Below are 20,060 nucleotides of genomic sequence, written 5' to 3' on the forward strand. Positions count from 1 at the left end.
TTCCATTAATAATGTTCTTTAAGTGGAAAAAAAAACCATTCGTCCTTCCAGACGTAACAAAAGCAGTGACAACTAGCATCTGTATCAGGCTTTACTGTTTATAAAGTGATGTCACGTCTCACTTGATCCTCAGAAACCATCTAGGCACTAAGATAGGGATTATTAGTGGGGTTTTTTTTCAGTTGAGATAACCTGGAAAAAAATTTATACCTGCCAAACTATGAAAGAGTGAAATGCTGTTTAAAATATTTTGTAATTTGCAACATCAGATGAGTTTTCTTAAGGGGACTGCATGGCTTTCTTTGATAATCTTAAAGATAATCTAGGCCTACCTTCCTAACAACTGTGTAATCATTCTTCCAGGTCAATTTATAAGGCACACGGGCATTAGATTGGAATGCTGACAACTCTGGTCCTAGAACCCTGATGCCGAGAGGGGCCGTAAGTGAGGAAAGTTACCATAGAGGCCAGCGGCTATCTGGTCATCTGTCAGGTTCACTGGAGACAGCGTGCTTTCCTGAGTGGGGAAGGTATCCTGGCTGCTGATGGGCTTCCCTTCTGTGGTCCCCACCTCTTGCTCATGCCGGGATGTCTGAGAGTTTAATGGCCCGCCTGATTGAAGACTTCCACACTTACAGGTGTATTCCAAATTACTGCCTGTCAGGAAGGAGAAGGTTGTAGAAGTGTGTGATGCTAGGACCAAATAAAATGGGCTAAATGGTATAAAAAATTATTGCAACTCATCCTTTTCTCAAGTGCTTTTCTGGTGTTTTCTTTTTGCATAATTGGCATTAATAGCCAAGCCATCCAAAATCAAACCCCCAAGGCCTTCTTGACCGTGATCCCTTCCCTTTATGACCACATCTGGATCGGTCCAACTCCACAGTGCCTCTCTTCTCTCTGTTCTGGTGCTACCACCTAACTTTGGCCTGGGCCACCAGTGTAGCATCCTGACTGTCCCCTTTCCTTCACATTTCCCCCTCTCCCGCACTGCTGCAGAGTAGAACTCCCACTCAGCTCAAATCCCATCCTAACTCCAGCTAAAACGAAACCTAAAAAGCTCCCCACCACTCAGGAAACGTAGTCCATACTATTTAGCCAGATTCTACACCATCTGCCACTCGGCACCAACTTACCGCTCCAAGTTTATTTCCCACTATACCTGTGGTCCTTTTTGGGGTGCGAACTGCACCCCAGTAGATGGAACTCCTCCCAGTGTAGAAAGTGGGGTCTCTTACTCTCCTAAGAGCACACCTGCCTTAGCTTATTTTCTTCTACCTGGTGATGTTCCTTCCCCACCCTCCCTCACATGGCCAACCTTCCCATCGCTTCCTCTTCCGAGCCTTCCCTCATCTCCCTACCGGAAATTAACTCTCCTTTCTCTGAACTCTCATGGCCCATCTTTCAGACTCTCTTATAAGATCTATAATACAATGTAGTAGTTGATTCGCGTGATTGTCTTAGACTCCCTTCTTGTCTGTAAATATTTTGAGGGTGCCACATGGTTCTAATCAACTTTGTTTCTCTCACCACATCTTCTAGGTTGCTTTTACATATGTTAGGTACTTAATATTTGTTTACTGGACTTCCCTGGTGGCACAGAGGTTAAGAATCCACCTGCCAGTGCAAGGGACACGGGTTCGATCCCTGGTCCGGGAAGATTCCACATGCTGCAGAGCAACTAAGACTGTGCACCACAACTACTGAGCCTGCGTTCTAGAGCCCGCGAGCCACAACGACTCAGCCTGCGTGCCGCAACTACTGAAGCCCGCATGCCTAGAGGCCGTGCTCCTCAACAAGAGAAGCCACCGCAATGAGAAGCCCACACCGCAACAAAGAGTAGCCCCCGCTTGCCACAACTAGAGAAAGTTCCTGCGTGGCAACAAAGACCCAACGCAGCCAAAAATAAACAAATAAAAAATAAATAAATTTCTAAAAAAAAAAAAAATTAAACTATATTTTAAAAAATATTTGTTTACTGGTGAAGCAGAAAAATTGGATTATTATTACGTAATTTATACACACACACACACACACACAAGTATATCACAGAATTTTTAGTGTGGCTGACATTTCCTAATTCTGCAAATGGTACTTTGTCCACTCACAATGCTCCCTCCTCTAGCTCCGGAGGCACGGGGTGCTCCCTGGTGATTCCTTCACAAATCCACCTCCCTCCTCAGCACACACAGACAGCACTAACTGTAGTCCTCCAAATAATACTCAGTTGCCCCCAGGACCTGATGTGTCCCCCTAACAGCAAATAAGAAATGTCTCAAGTTCCTTTGTCTTACTTGAAGTAAACAAAGCAGGGCATTTGTCTTCATTCCTCCTTTTCCAACTTCATTCATCATTACTTTGAAATTACTGCAGTAACCTCCAAAGAGTCTCAGTATGTTAATCCTCAAGTACCAGAATACTTCCTAGAGAAACACTCACTAACCACTTCTCCATTCAAGGACCAACAATGATTTTTAAAATGCAAATACATAAATAGTTTTTATTGTTATTGAAACCTTAAACAGCCACAAAAGTAGACAACAGTATAATAAACCCCTCTGTCCCCAGCACTAGTTTCAATAATGATCAGCTATCTGGGCTCATCGACACCTCCTCCAACCACTCAAACTGGATTCCTCTGAAGCACAAGCTGAAGACCCTACCACTTTCATTCATAAATATTTTAGTATATATTCCTAACACAGTTCTCAAAAAGTAAGTATAAAGCTAAAACTATCAAATCTAAAAAAAGAGAATTTAAAATGATCACATATCTGGTCAGTATTCACATTTCTCCAATGATCTCTTAAAATTTTTTTTATAGAGTGCTTGAATCAGAACCTCAGTCCTATATTTCCACTGGCTGCTATGGTTTTTAAGTCTTTTAATCCATAGGTTCTCTTTCCTTCTAAACACAGCTTTAAAAAATATTTTTAAATTGAGGTATAATTTATATACAGTAAAATGCACAGAATTTCAGTGTAGAGTTTGATGAATTTTCGGAAATGTACATGCCTGTGTTAGCACCTCCCTAATTCAGAAATAGAACGTTTCTAACAACCCAGTAAATCCACACTTCCCACCTGCTGCCCTTTTCCAGATAATTTTCCCACTGGAGGCAAATACTCCTCCAGATCTTAGTTTTATAAACTAGGGCTTTTTAAAGCTTCTCCAATCAAGGTCCACCCTCTCAAGCAGGCATCTGAGGATCCTTCACAGTGAACATGGACAGCTTCTTCTTTCCTGGGGTAGTTTAACTGCTCAACAACTCCTACCCTCTACTCATTCAGAGTGGTCTGCTGACTTAATGACTCCCTCCTCTGTGCCCTTCCTTACTAGACTGTCCTACCAGCCTAGAATTTCAGCTTTCTTTACCAGCAGAATTCTACCCATACTCTTTTCAAGGCTTTGGCACCATTTCTATTTCCTCTAGTCCTCCTATGATACCATTCCACAAAGACCTTTTCCCCTCACTGTTCTGCAGCACTTACTGTCCAGACCAGAATATACCCTGCCCTCTGTTTCCTTGGTCTCACAAGTGTTCGCTCTGTGAGAATGGAAGTCCCTGAGTCCCTCCACGCTACGTTCATACCTGGGGTCCTCTTCAGTGCTCTGAACAGTGCTGGACAATGGAAAGCCTTAAATAAATGCCTGTGTAATTCAATGGAAAGTCACAGGGATTCTGTTAAGTCTAACTAGCAAGGCAAAGAACAACGCTAAGCGTTAAACTAGTTCTCATTAGCTGGATCAGAGGAAATTTGTCACCTTTATTGCCAGAAAATGTTTTTTAGATCTTGTTGAAACTCTGGCTCTCTTGAGTGACCCAGAAACAATTGTCTGAACTTGATAAAGACCCATTGTGGCTAGCGGGCACACATAAGATGACACACGCACCAGCCTAAGACTGACAAATGACTGCTGTGTTTCAGTAAAACACAGGAAGAGTGCAGCCAAGAAAGCCAAAAATAAAGTGGCCAACAAAATTCAATGGTCTCAACCCTGGCTGCCCTTTAGAGTCACCTGAGCTGGGGGCAAAGCTTTTAAAAATACAGATACAATGAAATATCTGCAGGTGGGCCCAAGTATTAGCAGTTTTTAAAAGCTCTGCAAACGATTCTAATGTACAGCTAGGATTGAGAACCAGTGAATTAAATTAACCAATCAAAAATTTGCTGAAAACAGTGTAAAACTTGACTGCCAAAAACAAGAGTTTAGACTTCCCTCCGGTTTCACTCCATCAACTTGGACCATGTGAATTATTAGGAATTATTGTTGGTTTAGTTAGCAGCCCTGGACCACTAATGGTAGAAGTCCATGAGCAACAGTAAATGCTATGCAAACAATAAGGGTAAAACAACAGGAATAATCACCAAACACCTTCCTAAGTCTGGTACTATGGCCTAGCTGCTCAAAATTCCCCCCAGGGCGCAAGTTTCGAAGGCACCACTGGGGAGTTAGTGAACAGGGAGTGGGCAACTGTGTGGTCTTCGGTCGTTAACTCAAACTTATAATGGCCATAAATGCCAATAAAGCATGAGCTTCATTTTATGACTTGACCAGATTAGTGATAACTAAAAGACAGCAAACGACAGAAATCTCAGTGTTCTGGAAAATAAAAGCATCCTCGAAGTATTAATTCTAATTCTAAAGTACGCTTAGCATTTAATACATGGATAACTATACTACTAGCTAAGGCAAACTGTAATGAAAAATAAGTAACTCAAAAGGAAAACTTTTTTTACGTTTTTGACTTTAGAAAAGTTAAAGCAAAGTACTTGATATTTTTTTAAAAATCAATGAAAACTAGAGATGGAGAAGTTTTTAAAGAGATCACCTTCTCCAGTTTCCTCTGTGATATTTATCCATCTGGAATGGGTATTAGCTGTTGGTATATAGAAATCTGTTTCTAAATCTGTTAGAAAACTGATATTTAAAAATATATTTAAATGGATCTTAAAAGTTGCCCTGCTCACATACTGCAATTCTTCTGGCACGCTGACTCATATTTTTATTTATAATGCCAAGTGCCTTCTAAAAGCACAATTATGAACAGTGCCGCCAACTAATTGACCATGTTATTGTGCCAAATTTTCATTTAAACATTCTGATTTGACTTTTAAAGAACATCTAGCTTACTTGTCAAAAAGGTAGGACTGAAATTTCTGAGTCATAATGGAGGCCGTTCAATCATTTAGGCATTTTCCCGAAGTGTAATTAAGAATTCAAAGAGGTCTAAAATAACACTTCTAGTTTTTCCATAAGGAAAAGGGCTTGAGCACAAATTCACCCTTTTCAGCCCACATGTTGGTTAGGGGAATAGACAATAGAGATTATTCATGAAGTATCACCTTCTTTATTTGGTACACATTACCTGTAAGGGGAAAGTATGTAGCTTTGATGGAGGAGAAAGGACAATCCCTTTCTGTTTGCAGGCTCATCGCTCAGAACTCTGCCTGAATACCAATGCGTGTGGCCACCAACATAAAGCCACTAAATGGTAAGAGCCGCAGTGTAATAATTTCTAGAGCCACTTTAATATTTTCCTGAGAACATGCCAGAGAGCTCTCATGAACGTATCTAAAAGTGGGTACTTAGAAATTAAAATGCTGAGTGGATTAAGAATCAGATTCTCCCTCACCACGCCACCCACATTTAATTACACACCAACCCAAGACCTGACCCAGAAAACCTACGCTGACAGGCTGCATTAACTGTTGGGTTAAACAAGATGTGCTCTGTGTTCTTCCAGATGCAGCTAATGTCGTCGTCCTCTCCACACTAAACTCATCTCTTCCCTAAACCTCAGAGAGATTAATTGCAGCTGAATTCTTCAAGCACTTTTATTTTCACATTATTTGGTGGCTAACATATACCCCCCATAGGTTATCATTCATATTTCTGGTATATGTGTCTTGGCTTCCCAACTGGATTGCAAGTTCCAGGCTCTGACCACTTTCTCTCTCTCTCTCTGCTTTAGTACCACACTTTGCATATAGTTGACACTGAATGCATAGCTATCAATTGACCTGAATAGAGATGGGAACAGAGCAGACTTTAAACATCTTTACTGAGATACAAACGCCTCGCTGATTGGAGGAAGAACAAACAATTGTAACCATCACCCAATACCAACAATTCTTTCATCGTTTATGACTGGACATCCAGGAACTTAAAGCCATTTCTGTTCTTAAAAAACACCAATCTCCATGCGTTAGCCAGAAATGAACAATATACTTTACAGATTCATTCAGAGTAGAAGTGTCAAAGTAAACATGCATCTTTTTCCAGAGTGCATACATTTCACTAATACCCATTTAAAACGATAAGGCATCAGTTTAAAAGAAGAAGATTTTCAAACAAGTGTCAACTGAAGGGCTCACAAAGGTGGTAGATTTTAAATCTTTGTAAAAGATTTTCCTCAGGGCTGAAGTGCTTTTAACCAAGGTCTGTAACAGATGTCCTAGATCTGTAATTTCAGTCTCTGAGGGTCAACTATCCCTTCTGAGAATCTGATAAAAATCATGCATTTTCGGGGCTTCCCTGGTGGCGCAGTGGTTGAGGGTCCGCCTGCAGATGCAGGGGACGCGGGTTCGTGCCCCAGTCCGGGAGGATCCCACATGCCGCGGAGCGGCTGGGCCCATGAGCCGTGGCCGCTGAGCCTGCGCGTCTGGAGCCTGTGCTCCGCAGCGGGAGAGGCCATGACAGTGAGAGGCCCGCAAACCGCAAAAAAAAAAAAGTTTAAAATAAAAAATCATACACTTTCTTCACAAAAATTCCAAACACAAAACTATTTATGAAGCTATGGAGCCCAGATTAATAAGACTCCCTTTAAGGCTGTTTATTCCAACAGTATTTCCCTGAAATAGGGCTCAAGTGTGCCTATTGAGTGGCTGGTGGTAGCAGTGGGTTGCAGCAGAAAACTCATGAATTTGGGGGGAAAAAGTTCTTTAGATGAATCTGATGGGCAGCCTGGTGAAGAGCTACTTTTACAGAATAATTCTGCTGAAAGGGCCCAAGCAAGAAAAATCTAATCCTACCCTCTCGTGACACAGGAGGACACGGCAGCCCAAACGCCCCTAAAGTGTTATTGCAAGTTCTTGGGCAGCCAGAACCAGATGTCAGCCCTCTGACCTCCGGGTCAATGGACTTTCACATCATGCTACCACACACCGCAGGGTTCCAGAAACATTTGGTTTGGATTATTCAATGCTTGTAGCATTTACTAAAAGAAAATTGTGATTTTAAAGAAAGGTACTGGGACAAGTAAATGGTATATGATTTGAAGTAAGAAAACTAACTAGAAATGGTATTTTGTAATGACTTAATTTTCCCTGCTTTTGCTTTGGCTCAGATCTCTGTCTACAAAATTGCTTTCACAGTTATGGGAATGACTTCAAGTTCATACATTTTTTTAGCAAGCCCAAGATAACTAAGAGTGCAAATATGGAAGCTGATTTAAAAAGCAGTTCTTTTATTCCAGTATGAGAGATGAATTTTCTATAAATCATGTGACAGGCAGTTAAGTTCCACTGTTTTAGATAGTTCTGTTTGTTATTTGCTCAGAGACAGTTACATATTTTTCAAGTATTTGTAACTGCAAGTCATTTGTCTAGAATTTTCTCTCTCCTCCTCCTCTCTCCAGAGGGAAAAAGGAAAAGGAAAAAAAAAAGTAACCCACTCCTCAAACCAAAACAACCCAACTGATTTACAGAAAGAATAAACATTTTTTTCCCTGAGGTTTCTGAGAAACTTATTTCCTCTTAACCTTTTAATTCCATGAAAGAAAATATTAAATACATGAAACTCATACTACTAGTAATTAAAAGTACTTTACAGATCATCTTTGATTACCACCAAATTCCAGCTGCATCAAAACTGTGACATTGTCTCTTAAATCCTGAAAAAATGTTTGTGATGTTTCACGTGAAAAATGACATAGGAGAATATGTACGATTCAATGCTGTCAAAACAGAATGTGTCTAAAATACAGACCTGCACACTTGTACACACCAAACACACAAGGGGTTACCCCATGAGAGCATGTGGGAGGCTCTCAGTATTTTATGCTCTTCTGAACTGTTAATGTGTTATGAGCACATACTCCAGTTATAACTTCAAGAAATTGAATAGGAGTGTTAGGCATTATTATTTTGCTGATAAAAATAATGCTCTTTTGCATACTAAAAAGCAATACCCTCAAATCTTCAACCCTAGGAAAACTGAAGAGAATTCTCTGGGTTTGGTACTAATATACACCTAATTTAATTTTAGGCTTCATTTTGAGCTTTGACATAGATTCTGAAAGAATCTGAATTGAAAATTTATTCTACTCATTTTGTGTTTTCCCATTGTTATTGATATATTTCCGTAGCTTGATAAAATTGTTAGCTGGGGAGGTGTAACCATTGGGGGGTGGGGGAAGGCGATGGCCAGCCAGAATTACGAAGACAATAATTTGCATTAAACACAAAAGACTATTTGTAGCGCATTTGTTTGGCAGTTTGTTCTAGATCTACATTTCCATTTCTGGAAGTAGAGAAAACAGTTAACAGCAATGAGAGCCAGCATTTATCCTCTGTGGTGCAGACTATCCCAAATGCTTTACTCACACTGACACACTAAATCTTCATTTCAACCCTGTAGGGGAACAAAGACAACCTGTCCTAGTGCCGAGAAGGAATTCGAACCCAGAATACCTGGCTTTGGAACCCAAACTTAAATTCTTTAAACTAAAGTACTAGGTTCACATAAGTGATCATTTATATGCTCTTTTTGGCGATGTCAAACTCAAACTTCTTATCATTTGATTTGGGGAAGAAAGTTTGAGATGACTACCTTTCTATACTCCATTTTCCTTTTGGTACAGAAATGTATTCTAGTGTATCTGTGGGGAGGAAGGTGATCTCTGTATCTTACTCTTCCGCCATCTTCCCCAAGGTCAAGAAATGTATTCTAGACTGTATGTGAGCAATATTCTGTAGTGTTCGGTGTGAACAATAAGCTGGAGTACATTTGACACACCTTCACTCTTCACAGCCTGCAGACGTTGAGATCTCTACTACACTGAACTGCTTTCATTTCCAGCCCATACAACACACACGAGATAACAAAAATGTAATTCTCTGGATTGAGTTCCTAACCTAATTCCTTCATTAGAACTTTAAAGCAAAATACAAATGTGATGGGAATTACAGAAATAATTTAAAGTTGTTCTTGCATGCTCTGAGAGGGAGCTGCCACTATGATCAAGTAAGTTCTATGAAGAATATTTATACTTTTGTTCACAAATGTTGTAGGTCTCCTGCATTTTAGCTGATTAATCAGGTGTTCATGTGTAGGGTCAGATCGAAATAGTGATGTCTGGAATGTCAATGTGACTCGAAATAGACCAAAAAACACTGTAACACAGCCAGTCAAAACCTCCTCCCTGGGTCTTGATGCTCTGGGTGCCAGGCAGATTACCCCAACGATTCACCTGAATATTTTTGGCAGGAATGTGAAATAGAAACCCCTGTTTTGGGAGGAGGGAGGAAGGCTGGCAGGAAAATGCTCTTACAACGGATGATGCACTGTACCATGTGTGTCTGGAGGTATTTAAGAGTTTCATTTTGACTTCAACATCTGACATCATGATTTTTAAAAAGAAGTAGAAACAGACATATTATTAGTTACTTAAGACCTTGCTTCGGTTCAAACATCATTTTAATCTCTTGACTCTAAAATGACTCCCTGTAAATTTATTAGACTCCTTTAACTCCAAAAGGCAAAAATATGTCATACATCAGCTGTCACTGTCATGTTCAGTTTTCTTCCACAATAAGCTATCTGGTCCACAACACAGCTACTAAAAACTAATTCAGGTTTGGAGGTGAAACCTCAGAAGATATAAAAATAATCTATTTCAGTCTATTTTAACCATTGCTCTTTTGGTTATAGAGGGAAACAAAGAATTTGAACTTTTTGTTTATTAAGTTACATTTAAGTCTCTACTGCACGTTTCCACATAAAATTAAATTTAATGCACACTATACCAATCATTTGAAGCACTTTAACTCATTTTATGTGTAGCACTGGGCCAGAGTAGAGTGTGTTTCTTTAGTACTTCCCAAACCTCAGCTACACTTTGGCACATCAACAAAAGAAACCACACTGGACGTGCTAGCAGCACCCCCCCCCCCCAGGACGACAAAGGCCACCCTGTGCTCACTGGGGGTCAGTGATGAACACACTGACAACCTTACAGGATGGATGCCCTTTGACTGCCCATTTCACAAGGAAGTATAAAGAAGGATGACTTTCCTTCCCCAGGTCATGCTGCTTTGTGACAGCTCGAGAGCCAGGAATGGAACCCAGTGGTAGGATGATAATATGTACAATTAGAACCACATGCAGCTGACAACAGGGGAACTTATTTTAGTGAGGCTCACAGGGAAAGAGCATGTCACCAAATCTTCCAGGGTAATTTCTCCATTATTAGCTTCAATTTAAAGAAGAGCCAGGGCCTTCCCTGGTGGCGCAGTAGTTAAGAATCCACCTGTCAATGCAGGGGACACGGATTCGAGCTGTGGTCCGGGTAGACCCCACATGCCGCGAAGCAACTAGGCCCATGCGCCACAACCACTGAGCCTGCGCTCTAGAACCTGTGAGACACAACTACTGAAGCCCACGTGCCACAACTACCGAAGCCCGCACACCTAGAGCCCATGCTGCGCACCAAGAGAAGCCACCGCAACGAGAAGCCCGCGCACCGCAACGAAGAGCAGCCCCCGCTCACCGCAACTAGAGAACGCCCACGCACAGCAAAGAAGACCCAATGCACCCAAAAATAAATAAATAAATTTATTAAAAGAAAAAAGAAAAGCCAGGGTGAGCAGGAATCCCAATGAATAAGGGAAAGTATGAGAAAGACAAAAATGTAAGCACCTAACAAAATGAACAGTGGGAAAGGCCTCCCTTGTCTCAGGGTTCTGGCTCAGGGGCTCCTTGTCAGAGAGGCCTTCCTGGACCACGCCATCTCCAACTGCCCTCACCTCTCCGCCACCACTCACTGTTCCTCTAAGTGGAGTTCCTTCCTTCATAGCACGTACCACCTCCTGACATATTTAGGTATATTGTTTATTGCCTGTGCCCCCGACTGGAAATGTAAGCACCATGAAAACAAGAGCCTATACCTATGTTTGAAACAAAGCAGGTATGTAATCATTATTTGTTGAACTGATACATGAATTAATGGAATCTCTGTCCCCTCATAAAAAGTTTTAATTAAAAACACTTCATACCAGTATTTTTTCATTGATCATACACTGGTAATTGCGGATACAAACAGGGCAGGACTTTTTTTCAGGCCATCCTGTATAAAATGAGCAAGTACATAACGGAAAGACATCTAGCAAACCAGCAGCCCCCCAAGACAGCCCCTAAGCCAGCCAACACTAGTATGCTTTTCTTCTTCTAGCCTTAATGAAACTATCAGATAATGAGAATCAGCAGAGCTGCTTATGGATTTAGATTCTTGGTTTTCATTCTACCCATTACCATTCTGAAGCTTTCTCCATGATTCCAAAAAATAGCTCCGCCAGGCAAAAAAAAAAAAAAAAATCCCTACCTCCTGGATTTCCACTGTCCCCCATCCTCTCTCACTCCCAGGACCCTCAGGAGCACCACCTACCTGTGACCTTACCCAGGCTGGTTTTCAGGAAGTCAGGCCTCAGCTCTTCAGCACTTGCAGACTTCACGACAGAGTTGATTGACGATAAGGCGTTGATGAGCTGGGAGTTGAGGGAGCCAATCTGTGAGTGAGGTTCCCCAAAAGCTTCTGCCAGTTCACTGTAGTTCTCAGCCAGCAGCGCCTGCTGCTCTGCCAGCAGCTTCTGGACACGCTCAATGTAGTGATCCAAGCCTGTCACCATTCTGGACGGAGCCTGGGGCTGGGGGCTCTCCACGAACTCTCCTACGGGCTCGTCCCCAACCCCTACACTCCTCCGGCTGCCGTTCGGCCCCACTGTCAACTGTGGAGGGCCACAAGCTATGGTCCTCATTTTCAGACCAACCAGACAGTTGTCGTTAATACTGATGTGCCCCACGCCTGACTCTTTGGTCTTCACAGAGGATGGCCTGTCGAACCCAGAGGCGCCGGAGAGCACCGTTCCAACTCCGACGGACCGCATCTTAGCGGAGCTGACGTCCTTGACGCGGCCTTCTCCGACCGCCACAGTCCGCATCTCCACAGTCCGGGTGCTGGTGTGCTTGTCCATGGTGCTGAGGGAAGTGTTGGTGCAGGACTCTGTGAGGGTAGCTGTCTCGGTGTTGGTGAACTGGGACACCTGTTCTAGAACCGTGCTGCTGTGCTGGCTCGTGGTTCGAGGCACTGCCATGACAGCAGCTTCCACCTGGCTGACGGCCTCCGTGTTCACACTCCGGGAGATGCACTCCCTTGGGGAGCAGACGATCACATCGACAGAGCAATCTCCGCAGCCGATGGAGCGGACTTCTTTGAGATTCAGGTTGGTCTTGAGGAGTGTCAGGTCGCTCACAGACTCCTCCGTGTTGCTGCCTGTTTCACAGACGCTGATGTCCACACCCACGCTCTTGTCACACGTCCCCACAGACCGCCCAGTACATCGGTCGTGCATTTCCACCCTTTCCTTAACAATCCACCAATTCATGGGCAGCTCAGGCCCCACCACTTTATTCTCACGATCGGGCTGGCAGGAGATGCCTACGCTATTTGTCTGCACACAGGTCCCGACACAGGTGTCAACCACGTCCACGTGACTGCCAGCTATTTGGTCTCTTGTGGGTATCACTGCCTCCACCACCTTGCTGAAAAGAAGCGGCTGGGCCATCATAGCTTTGTCAACTTTTTTTCTCGAGCCAGCAGCTTGCAGCTCTTGCTTGAGTTTAGTCATCTCCCGGTCATGGGTGGTTTCTTTAAGCTGTACTTCCAGGCGATAGATCTTTTCCTTTAACGCTTCTATGGTCTGCTGTTGCAGCTCAATTTCTTTGTCAGCTTCGGTAGTCACTCCAAGCATGGCTTCTGTCACACTGACCCCAGAATTCCTCGTCGCGGTGACCGTGCCTACAGCAACATCCTTACAGGACCTGGCGCCCCTGTGGTGCACGACAATGCTGTCCATGTTCTCATCAGCACCCACAGCCACAGACTGGCATTCTCGACGCCGACACTGCCCGTTCTCCCTGAGCTCTGAGGAGGCCTCACAGCTGCTGTCCTGGATCTTCTGCTCCAGGGCCTGCATGTCTGCTGTGAGCTGCCGGAATTCCTTTATCCTCTGGGTGCTCTGCTCCGCCCCCTCCATTTCTCCCTCCTCATAGTCAATGTATAATTCCCCGCCACTTCTCTGGGTCCTGGAGAGGTGTTCCAGCTGGGATGCGTTCCCAGCACTGTAGGACCTCTTTCTCACACCACAGACATCGTTCTGGGATGCAGCTCTGTGGTCTTTCAACTGTGAAGCCAACTGCCTTTTCTCCTCTTGCAAGACAGAGATCTTCACCTGGAGCACAGGGATGGTTCGCACCTGCTCTTCTAGCTCTTTCAGGCGTTTCAGGGCAATGGCCATCTGCTCACGGATGTGCTGCAGGTGCATGGGGCTCACGTTGGTCACTGGAGTGGAGATCCCTGAGCTCAGAGGGCTGTGGCGGATGGAACTCCCCATGGAAGAGGTGGTGGCAGCAGCTGGGGCATAGCCACCATAATCCCCGTTGCCTTGGTATCCATTCTGATGCTGCTGCATGGCGGGATTGTGGTTTCCAGAACCCATAAATGAGGAGAGGGAGCTCGTGGAGCCCACGCCTCCAAAACTGGCCAGCCTGGGCCTTCGGAACTCACCAGGTGCCACCTGCATGGTGACTCTCTCCTGTTCGAGTCTTCTCCGGGTCTCCATCAGTGTCTTGGTGACATGAAGGTTGTGCTTTGGGAGTTGCGGGGATGGTGGTGGCAGCTGTCGGCTTTCTGGGATGGTAAGAAAAGTGGGTGAGGTCTCCAGAGGGGCAGGTGGCCTTGGGACTGGAGCTGATGTAACTTCACTTTGGGCTAACTGCTTGTTGCCATCACTGCTGGAGGATGAGAGGGACTCGGTGGAAGTCCACACACCTTGATGGCCAGGTGCGGCCCTGGTTTCTGGGCGTGGCACAGATGGCTTCCGCCTCTTCTGGATGTTCACTTTCTTGATGGTGTTTCCTTTCTGTATGTCATCTACGTATTTGAGGAAATCTAAGTCTAGTTGATAACCATAGGGGGTCTCCACAAAATAGGGACCTTTTTGTCCCCTGTCATGATCTCCATTCAGAACATCATCTGCTTTTCCTAAGAGAGAAAGAAGAGAATATTATAACGCCATGTAATACTCATAATGGTAAAAACTAACATGTGTCGTATATCGCAGTGTGGTAAACTAGTATGATTTAAGAGTTGACAAATCTATGCTCTAACCCTGAATCTACAGCTTATCAACTGGGTGAGAGAGTTAACAAACTTCTCAGAACTTCAGTTTCCCCCTGAGTAAAAATGCAAACAAGTATTTAAATCATAAGGTTGTTAAAAGAATGTAATGAGAAAATGATTTTTAAGAGCCAGGCACACAGTAAGTCCTTACTAAATACTTGATTTTTTAAAAAAGAATGCATTAAAAAGACTGGAAAGCATTTTCAAGTTGATCATTTCTTTTGCCGTCTACAGTCCCTTTGAAGTATAGACAGCAGTCGTCATGACGCCTACTTTATAAAGTGTACTCTGAGGCACAAAAAAGTGAGAAGTCTTAAAGTAACAGATCAAGTCAGTTCAGATCCAGGAAGCCTGGACCTGAGTTCTCCCACCTACTGCTCTTTTGCAGACCATACAGCCCTTCTAACTGGTGGCCAGCATACCCCGGTGCCTGACCACCCCCACAAGGTCACAATTTGCCTTGACACCTTCCTTGCAGAGAAAGCGGGGACACAGGGGACACTGAGTGATTAACTCCAGCAGCATGGGGGCAAGAACAGTTGGAGGACAGACTTCACTTCACCTATGTTGTGTGTCTTCCCATTTAAAAACAAAACCAAACCCCAAACGTGTTTTCCTCTTTGACTTCTTTTGGACAAAACATTCACTATTCCAAGAATACCTTGTTTTGCATTTGTGATGGATCCAAACAGATGCAAAGGAGAATGAAAATAAGGGCAAACCTATACTCCAAACACTGGATCATGTGGCATTTGATAAATGCTACTTCTGGCTAAACCATTTAGAAAAGGAAACAGCAATCTTTCAAGGCACAGACCTTGCTGCTGACCTGAGCTATGCATTTCAAACTGAAAACCAAGGCCATTTTTATTTAAATTGCAAGATTAAGAAATGTGTTTTCCTAGAGTCATAATACCACGATCTGCATTTGAGAGCTACGAGAAGGATCCCAAAGTGATGAGTAAAAATGCAAGCCATCTGTACCCCTGCCCCTCTCCTTGGGTGTAAAAGCCCACCTAACTACTGTCAAGGTCCAGGTACTTCCAGCAATTTGGAGACTGCTGGCCTGTCCTTCCACCCTTGACAGTGCTGAATGTGACAGTGTGAAAGCTCTGAGTAAACCTTTTACCTCCACTCCCCCGCTTCCCTCTGAAACGCTGGAAAGAAAAGTACAGAAAAGAAAAATGCCAAGCAGAGGAATAAAAAGGTTATGTTCTCTTCGTGTCCTCATTTAAAACAACATTAAATTGTTCTGGCTGTTAGAATCTGGCCATTAGATTTCAGTTTTAAACCACGTGGAAGAAGGATTCTATTTGAAAGAGGTGTTCAACACCAATCATTTTCTAGCCTAAGGAAGGGTAAGCTGATGGGGAGCTCTGCGCCCGGAAACTTGTGCTCAGGCTAACAGAACGTGTCTTCTTTCCTTTTTAACTCCACAAAGGGCAACATGCTCACTCAAAGTATGCAGCCAGACCTGTTTCCAGTGCTGTCTGAAATTCCATCAGGAAAGAAAAACGGCAGGCTTGGGTGTCAGACAGATCTCACGGCACGCGTTGATTCTAAGCTGGGCCGGCCTAGACCCTCCCGGCCAGGTGCCCGCTGCCGCCCGCCCCGCTCCCGGGGCGGCGGGGACTGCGCCCCGGGGGAGGCCCTGTCGCCCGCCCGCTGGCCGCACACCTACCGGGCGCCCGCTGCGCTCCCGCCGGCCCGTCGCCCGCACTCCAGCTCGGGGGCCCAGGCTCTCCACCCCGTCAGCGCAGGAGGGTGGACACTGGGGGAACTCGGCCGGCGGGCCGGGCGCACACGCCATAGGCCGGGTCCTCACCAATGAGGTCGCAGCGGCTCGCCGACCCCACCCCCGGGCGCCCTCAGCTACTCGGCGGCCCCCGCTTTCTGAATGCAAACAGGAAGCCCGGAGCTTTTGAAAACGTGTGTTCTTCTGGCCAGTTTTGCCAGGAGTCAAAAGAAAGCCAGCAGTTTCAATGTCTCCACAGAGAGGCTCTGTCTTTGCCGCACAGGTCCCTTCTTCATGAAAGAGTGTGTGTTCTGGTGTGGAAACCGGCGGCCTCGGCCCTGGGCCACCTGAGGAAGCCGGAGGCACAATGGGCCCCACTGTTCTCTGTGGGTTCCGAGAGCACCCGCCGCGGCATGGGTTCCAGAGCGGGCGGGCGGAAAGCTTCCCAGCGCTCGGCTCAGGACAGGGATCAAGGAGTTATCCTTTAACAGTCATCTCCACTGTGCCTTTGCCACGAGTGACGGTTTCTTAGAAAATAAAATAAATAAAATAAAATAACTTTTTAAAAGCCACTTTGCTTGTTAAAAAAAATCACTATGCTGTACACCTATATATAATATTGTACACTACTACAATATTGTAAAGCAATTATACTACAAAAAAAAAAGTACGCGATGAGGAATACAAATAAAGAATGTTATGTACGGACCATCTAAAGTAAAAAAAGTCACTCATATCTCACCATCTAGTGGCAATTGTTAGTATTTTGGTATAGCGCTTAGGTTTTTCTGTGTATGTCTTTTTAACATCGTTAATGTTCCCACTTAGGCATTTTCATTAGGAAAGGTTAATTTTCATTGATTTCTCCTCAAAAACTTTTTTTTTAAATGCACTAACGTCAGGATTAAAAAAAAAAAGCACATCCCATTTTTCAGCGAAATTCAACTGGCCCATCTTTAGTTATTTCTGAAGTTCACAAAAGGTACAGGTCATGCTGAATTATCTCTAAATGAACTTCAGACTTCTATATCTGGGAATCAGGAGAGGTTAGAATTTAACCATGTTAAGCTTGATCAGACTGTTCTAAGGACTTGTAATCCAAATTTCATTCTCCAGCAACTAAAAAGCATGATATATTCTCAAGGTGTCATTTTTCCAAACAGTTGTCCACGGTACGAATTATTCTACCATTAAATAAAGACACCTAGTGTCATGATTATTTTATCTTCTGCTTTCTAGTGTACCTTTACATACATTAACACAAATACAGCACTTATATGCCCTGATTGATTTACCAACTTTTTCATATATGTTTGTCTTGTCTCTCAGTACTAGACTGTAAGTATCTTGAGAGCAACAAATTTAATTTTTAAAAGTTCTTTCTTTGCTCTCCCTTCCAACCACACACATGAATTAACAAGATGCTGGGGACTAAGATGTTTTATAATGTTTACTGAAGGAATAAATGCATATACAGTATAGCAGAGAACCTTTAGAAAGATTTAGAAGAACATCTAAATACTCTGTACTCTGAAGTTGCTTGTTCTATATTAGTGTTAAGGACATTTCTTACATGATGCTGTTTCAGTGATTATCTTTAGGTTGTGGAATCATGGTGATTTTAACGTTCTTACAAATTTTTACAACACATAGGCATTTATCTTCTAAAAAAATATGATTACAAGAAGTCACTGCTTTGAAGCAAGAGGAATGTATTTAAATAAACTCCAAGAAAGCTCATTTGACAGAGGGATGTATGGGGCAACCATAGCAAAGATAACTAGATGTTCCTCAGTATGTGTTACCTCGTTCTTCTACACTAATAGGACTCTCTTTGTTCAGTTGGTCAAATATAAACACTATATTTCCCTAGCCTCCTTTGCTGTTAGTATGGCCATAAGCAGATATGTCATGTAGCAACTCCCAAAAGCCTCCCCTAAAAGACACAGGAATTGTTCTTTGACAGCCTTTCTCTTTGTTCCTTCCTCCATCCTGCGGCCTGGAATGCAGAGGTGATGACTGGAACAATAGCACTGCTATCTTGGACTATGAGATCATACTTATGGATGGAGGAACAAGGTGCTAGAAGGAACCTGGGTCTCTAAGAGCTTTGTGGATCAGAGCACTACACTACTCCTGGAAAGCCTACCTTTACACATTTATGTGAAAGATAAACTTTTATTTTGTTTAGCTATTGTTTGTTTGGGGTCTCTGTTACTTAGAGCTAAACTGAACTCTAATAGATACAGTACTCTCTCCTCAGTGTCTTCTCCCTCTCACAAAAAAAAAAAAAAAAAATTAAGACCAGATCTTGAAAAGAAAAATGTTTAATGATAAACTGGGGGAGATGTTACATTAAAACATTTTCATCACAAAAAATTTGATAAATTCAAGAATAATTAAGGATGTGTAAAAACAACAGTTAAAAACAAAAATCTCTGAATGGCTTATAAAGGAGACTCTTAACTTCCTAAAAAGCCTTTTTGGACTAACAGAGCTATGTCTGCTTATACAAAGCCAAAACCCACTGGCTGTTATCTGCAACTGGAATCCGGAAAGTAACAGCTTCTAACGAAATAGTCTGGAATCAGAGAGCTGTCTCTGGTGTTTACAAGAATTTTCTGAATGTCTGGAAATCCAGTGGTAGAGACTGCTCCTGGCACCACCTCTACCTTCATTATATATCATTTATTGAAAGCTTAATTGGGTGCAGAAAATGGTCCTATTCAATGGAAAGAGTAGGAGGAAGGATTTATAAGAAATAAAATGAGGTACAGTCTAGCTGTGAGATAAATGCCAAACACCCTAAACATAACACTAAGTTAGGTCAGTTACAAAGGTATATTATCAACAAGCACAATCTGATGATATATGAATAAATGATCAAAACAGAATGGAGTTAACCAGGAGATGAGTTCTGAAGACAAGGTAAGTGATGACAGAGTAAAGTGGAAAGACAGGTAGGTGGTGGAGAAGAGCCAGGCAGCTCAAGGAAAGACGAGGCTAGAAGAGAGGGGGGTGACCAAGTACAGAAGAGGACACCACACTGGGTCCCAGAGCAGGGGAATCTCGTCCATTTAGTCACTGATAGACTGCATACCGGGCCCTGTGCTAGGGGGCTAAAAGGCTCAACAAGGATGGTCTTCATAGCTGTGTGTGGATTAAACTGAGATAGGGAAAGAGATTAAATTCAAGGGGACCAGTTAAAATGTTAGAGTACCCAAGCGTGACATGAGGACCAAATAAAAAAATGATTCATATATTTAACTTATATTTATAATCAATATTGATTAAAGAAAAACAATTTTGGTAACACCTCTCTCTCTTATTACTATTTTCCAGGTACTATTATTGTAGGAGCTGGGGACACAGTATGAACAAAGGAGACAAGGCCCTTGTTCTCACAAGGCTCACAGTCTAGTGGGAGGGGGGTAGGTAGTGCATAGAAAAATAAATAAATAAAAGGCAAGGCAGAAGTGAAGCGAAGAGGCGGAACCACCAGAATTTATATCTGTGTGCCAGACTAAGTGGATGGGCTTCTAACAGTGGTCCACCTGGCTTCTCAGGTTGCCATCATCTCTGGGTCGACCAACTTCCTAGACACCAAGGGTCAGAGTCCCTCTTCCCTCTTCTCTCCCCCAACCCAGTTTGTACAGTTAGCAATTTGGGGTAACCAAACACCAAATGTGAGAGCACCAACTAGAGACAACTCCCCAAGTCCAGACCAAATTCCCATGTGTTCAGAGAAAAGCTAAAATCAACAAACTGATGGTTAATTCTACTCTTTATTTATATGTTTGCTACCTGTAAAACTAGCGCTCTGTGACAAGGGCAAGTGTATAGACTCAAGAACAATTTGAAATT

General features: G+C 43.3%; 1 protein-coding gene across 5 annotated transcripts in view; it reads right to left on the minus strand.

Annotated features, from left to right (window-relative positions):
* Window positions 1-20,060, minus strand: part of KANK1 (KN motif and ankyrin repeat domains 1) — a 190,968-nt gene that overhangs the window by 13,765 nt on the left and 157,143 nt on the right. For 2 of the 5 annotated variants that reach the window (XM_033440234.2, XM_033440228.2), the window contains exons 4-5: window positions 11,669-14,323; window positions 460-657 (exon numbers count right to left, since the gene is read on the minus strand). In XM_033440234.2, the coding sequence (XP_033296125.1) occupies window positions 460-657; window positions 11,669-14,323 (2,853 nt within the window). The remainder of the gene's footprint in view (window positions 1-459; window positions 658-11,668; window positions 14,324-20,060) is intronic. The other 3 variants (XM_033440230.2, XM_033440233.2, XM_033440232.2) reach the window with 3 other exon arrangements.

The sequence above is a fragment of the Orcinus orca genome, chromosome 6, assembly GCF_937001465.1.
Source record: "Orcinus orca chromosome 6, mOrcOrc1.1, whole genome shotgun sequence".
In the NCBI taxonomy this organism is placed as follows: domain Eukaryota; kingdom Metazoa; phylum Chordata; class Mammalia; order Artiodactyla; family Delphinidae; genus Orcinus; species Orcinus orca.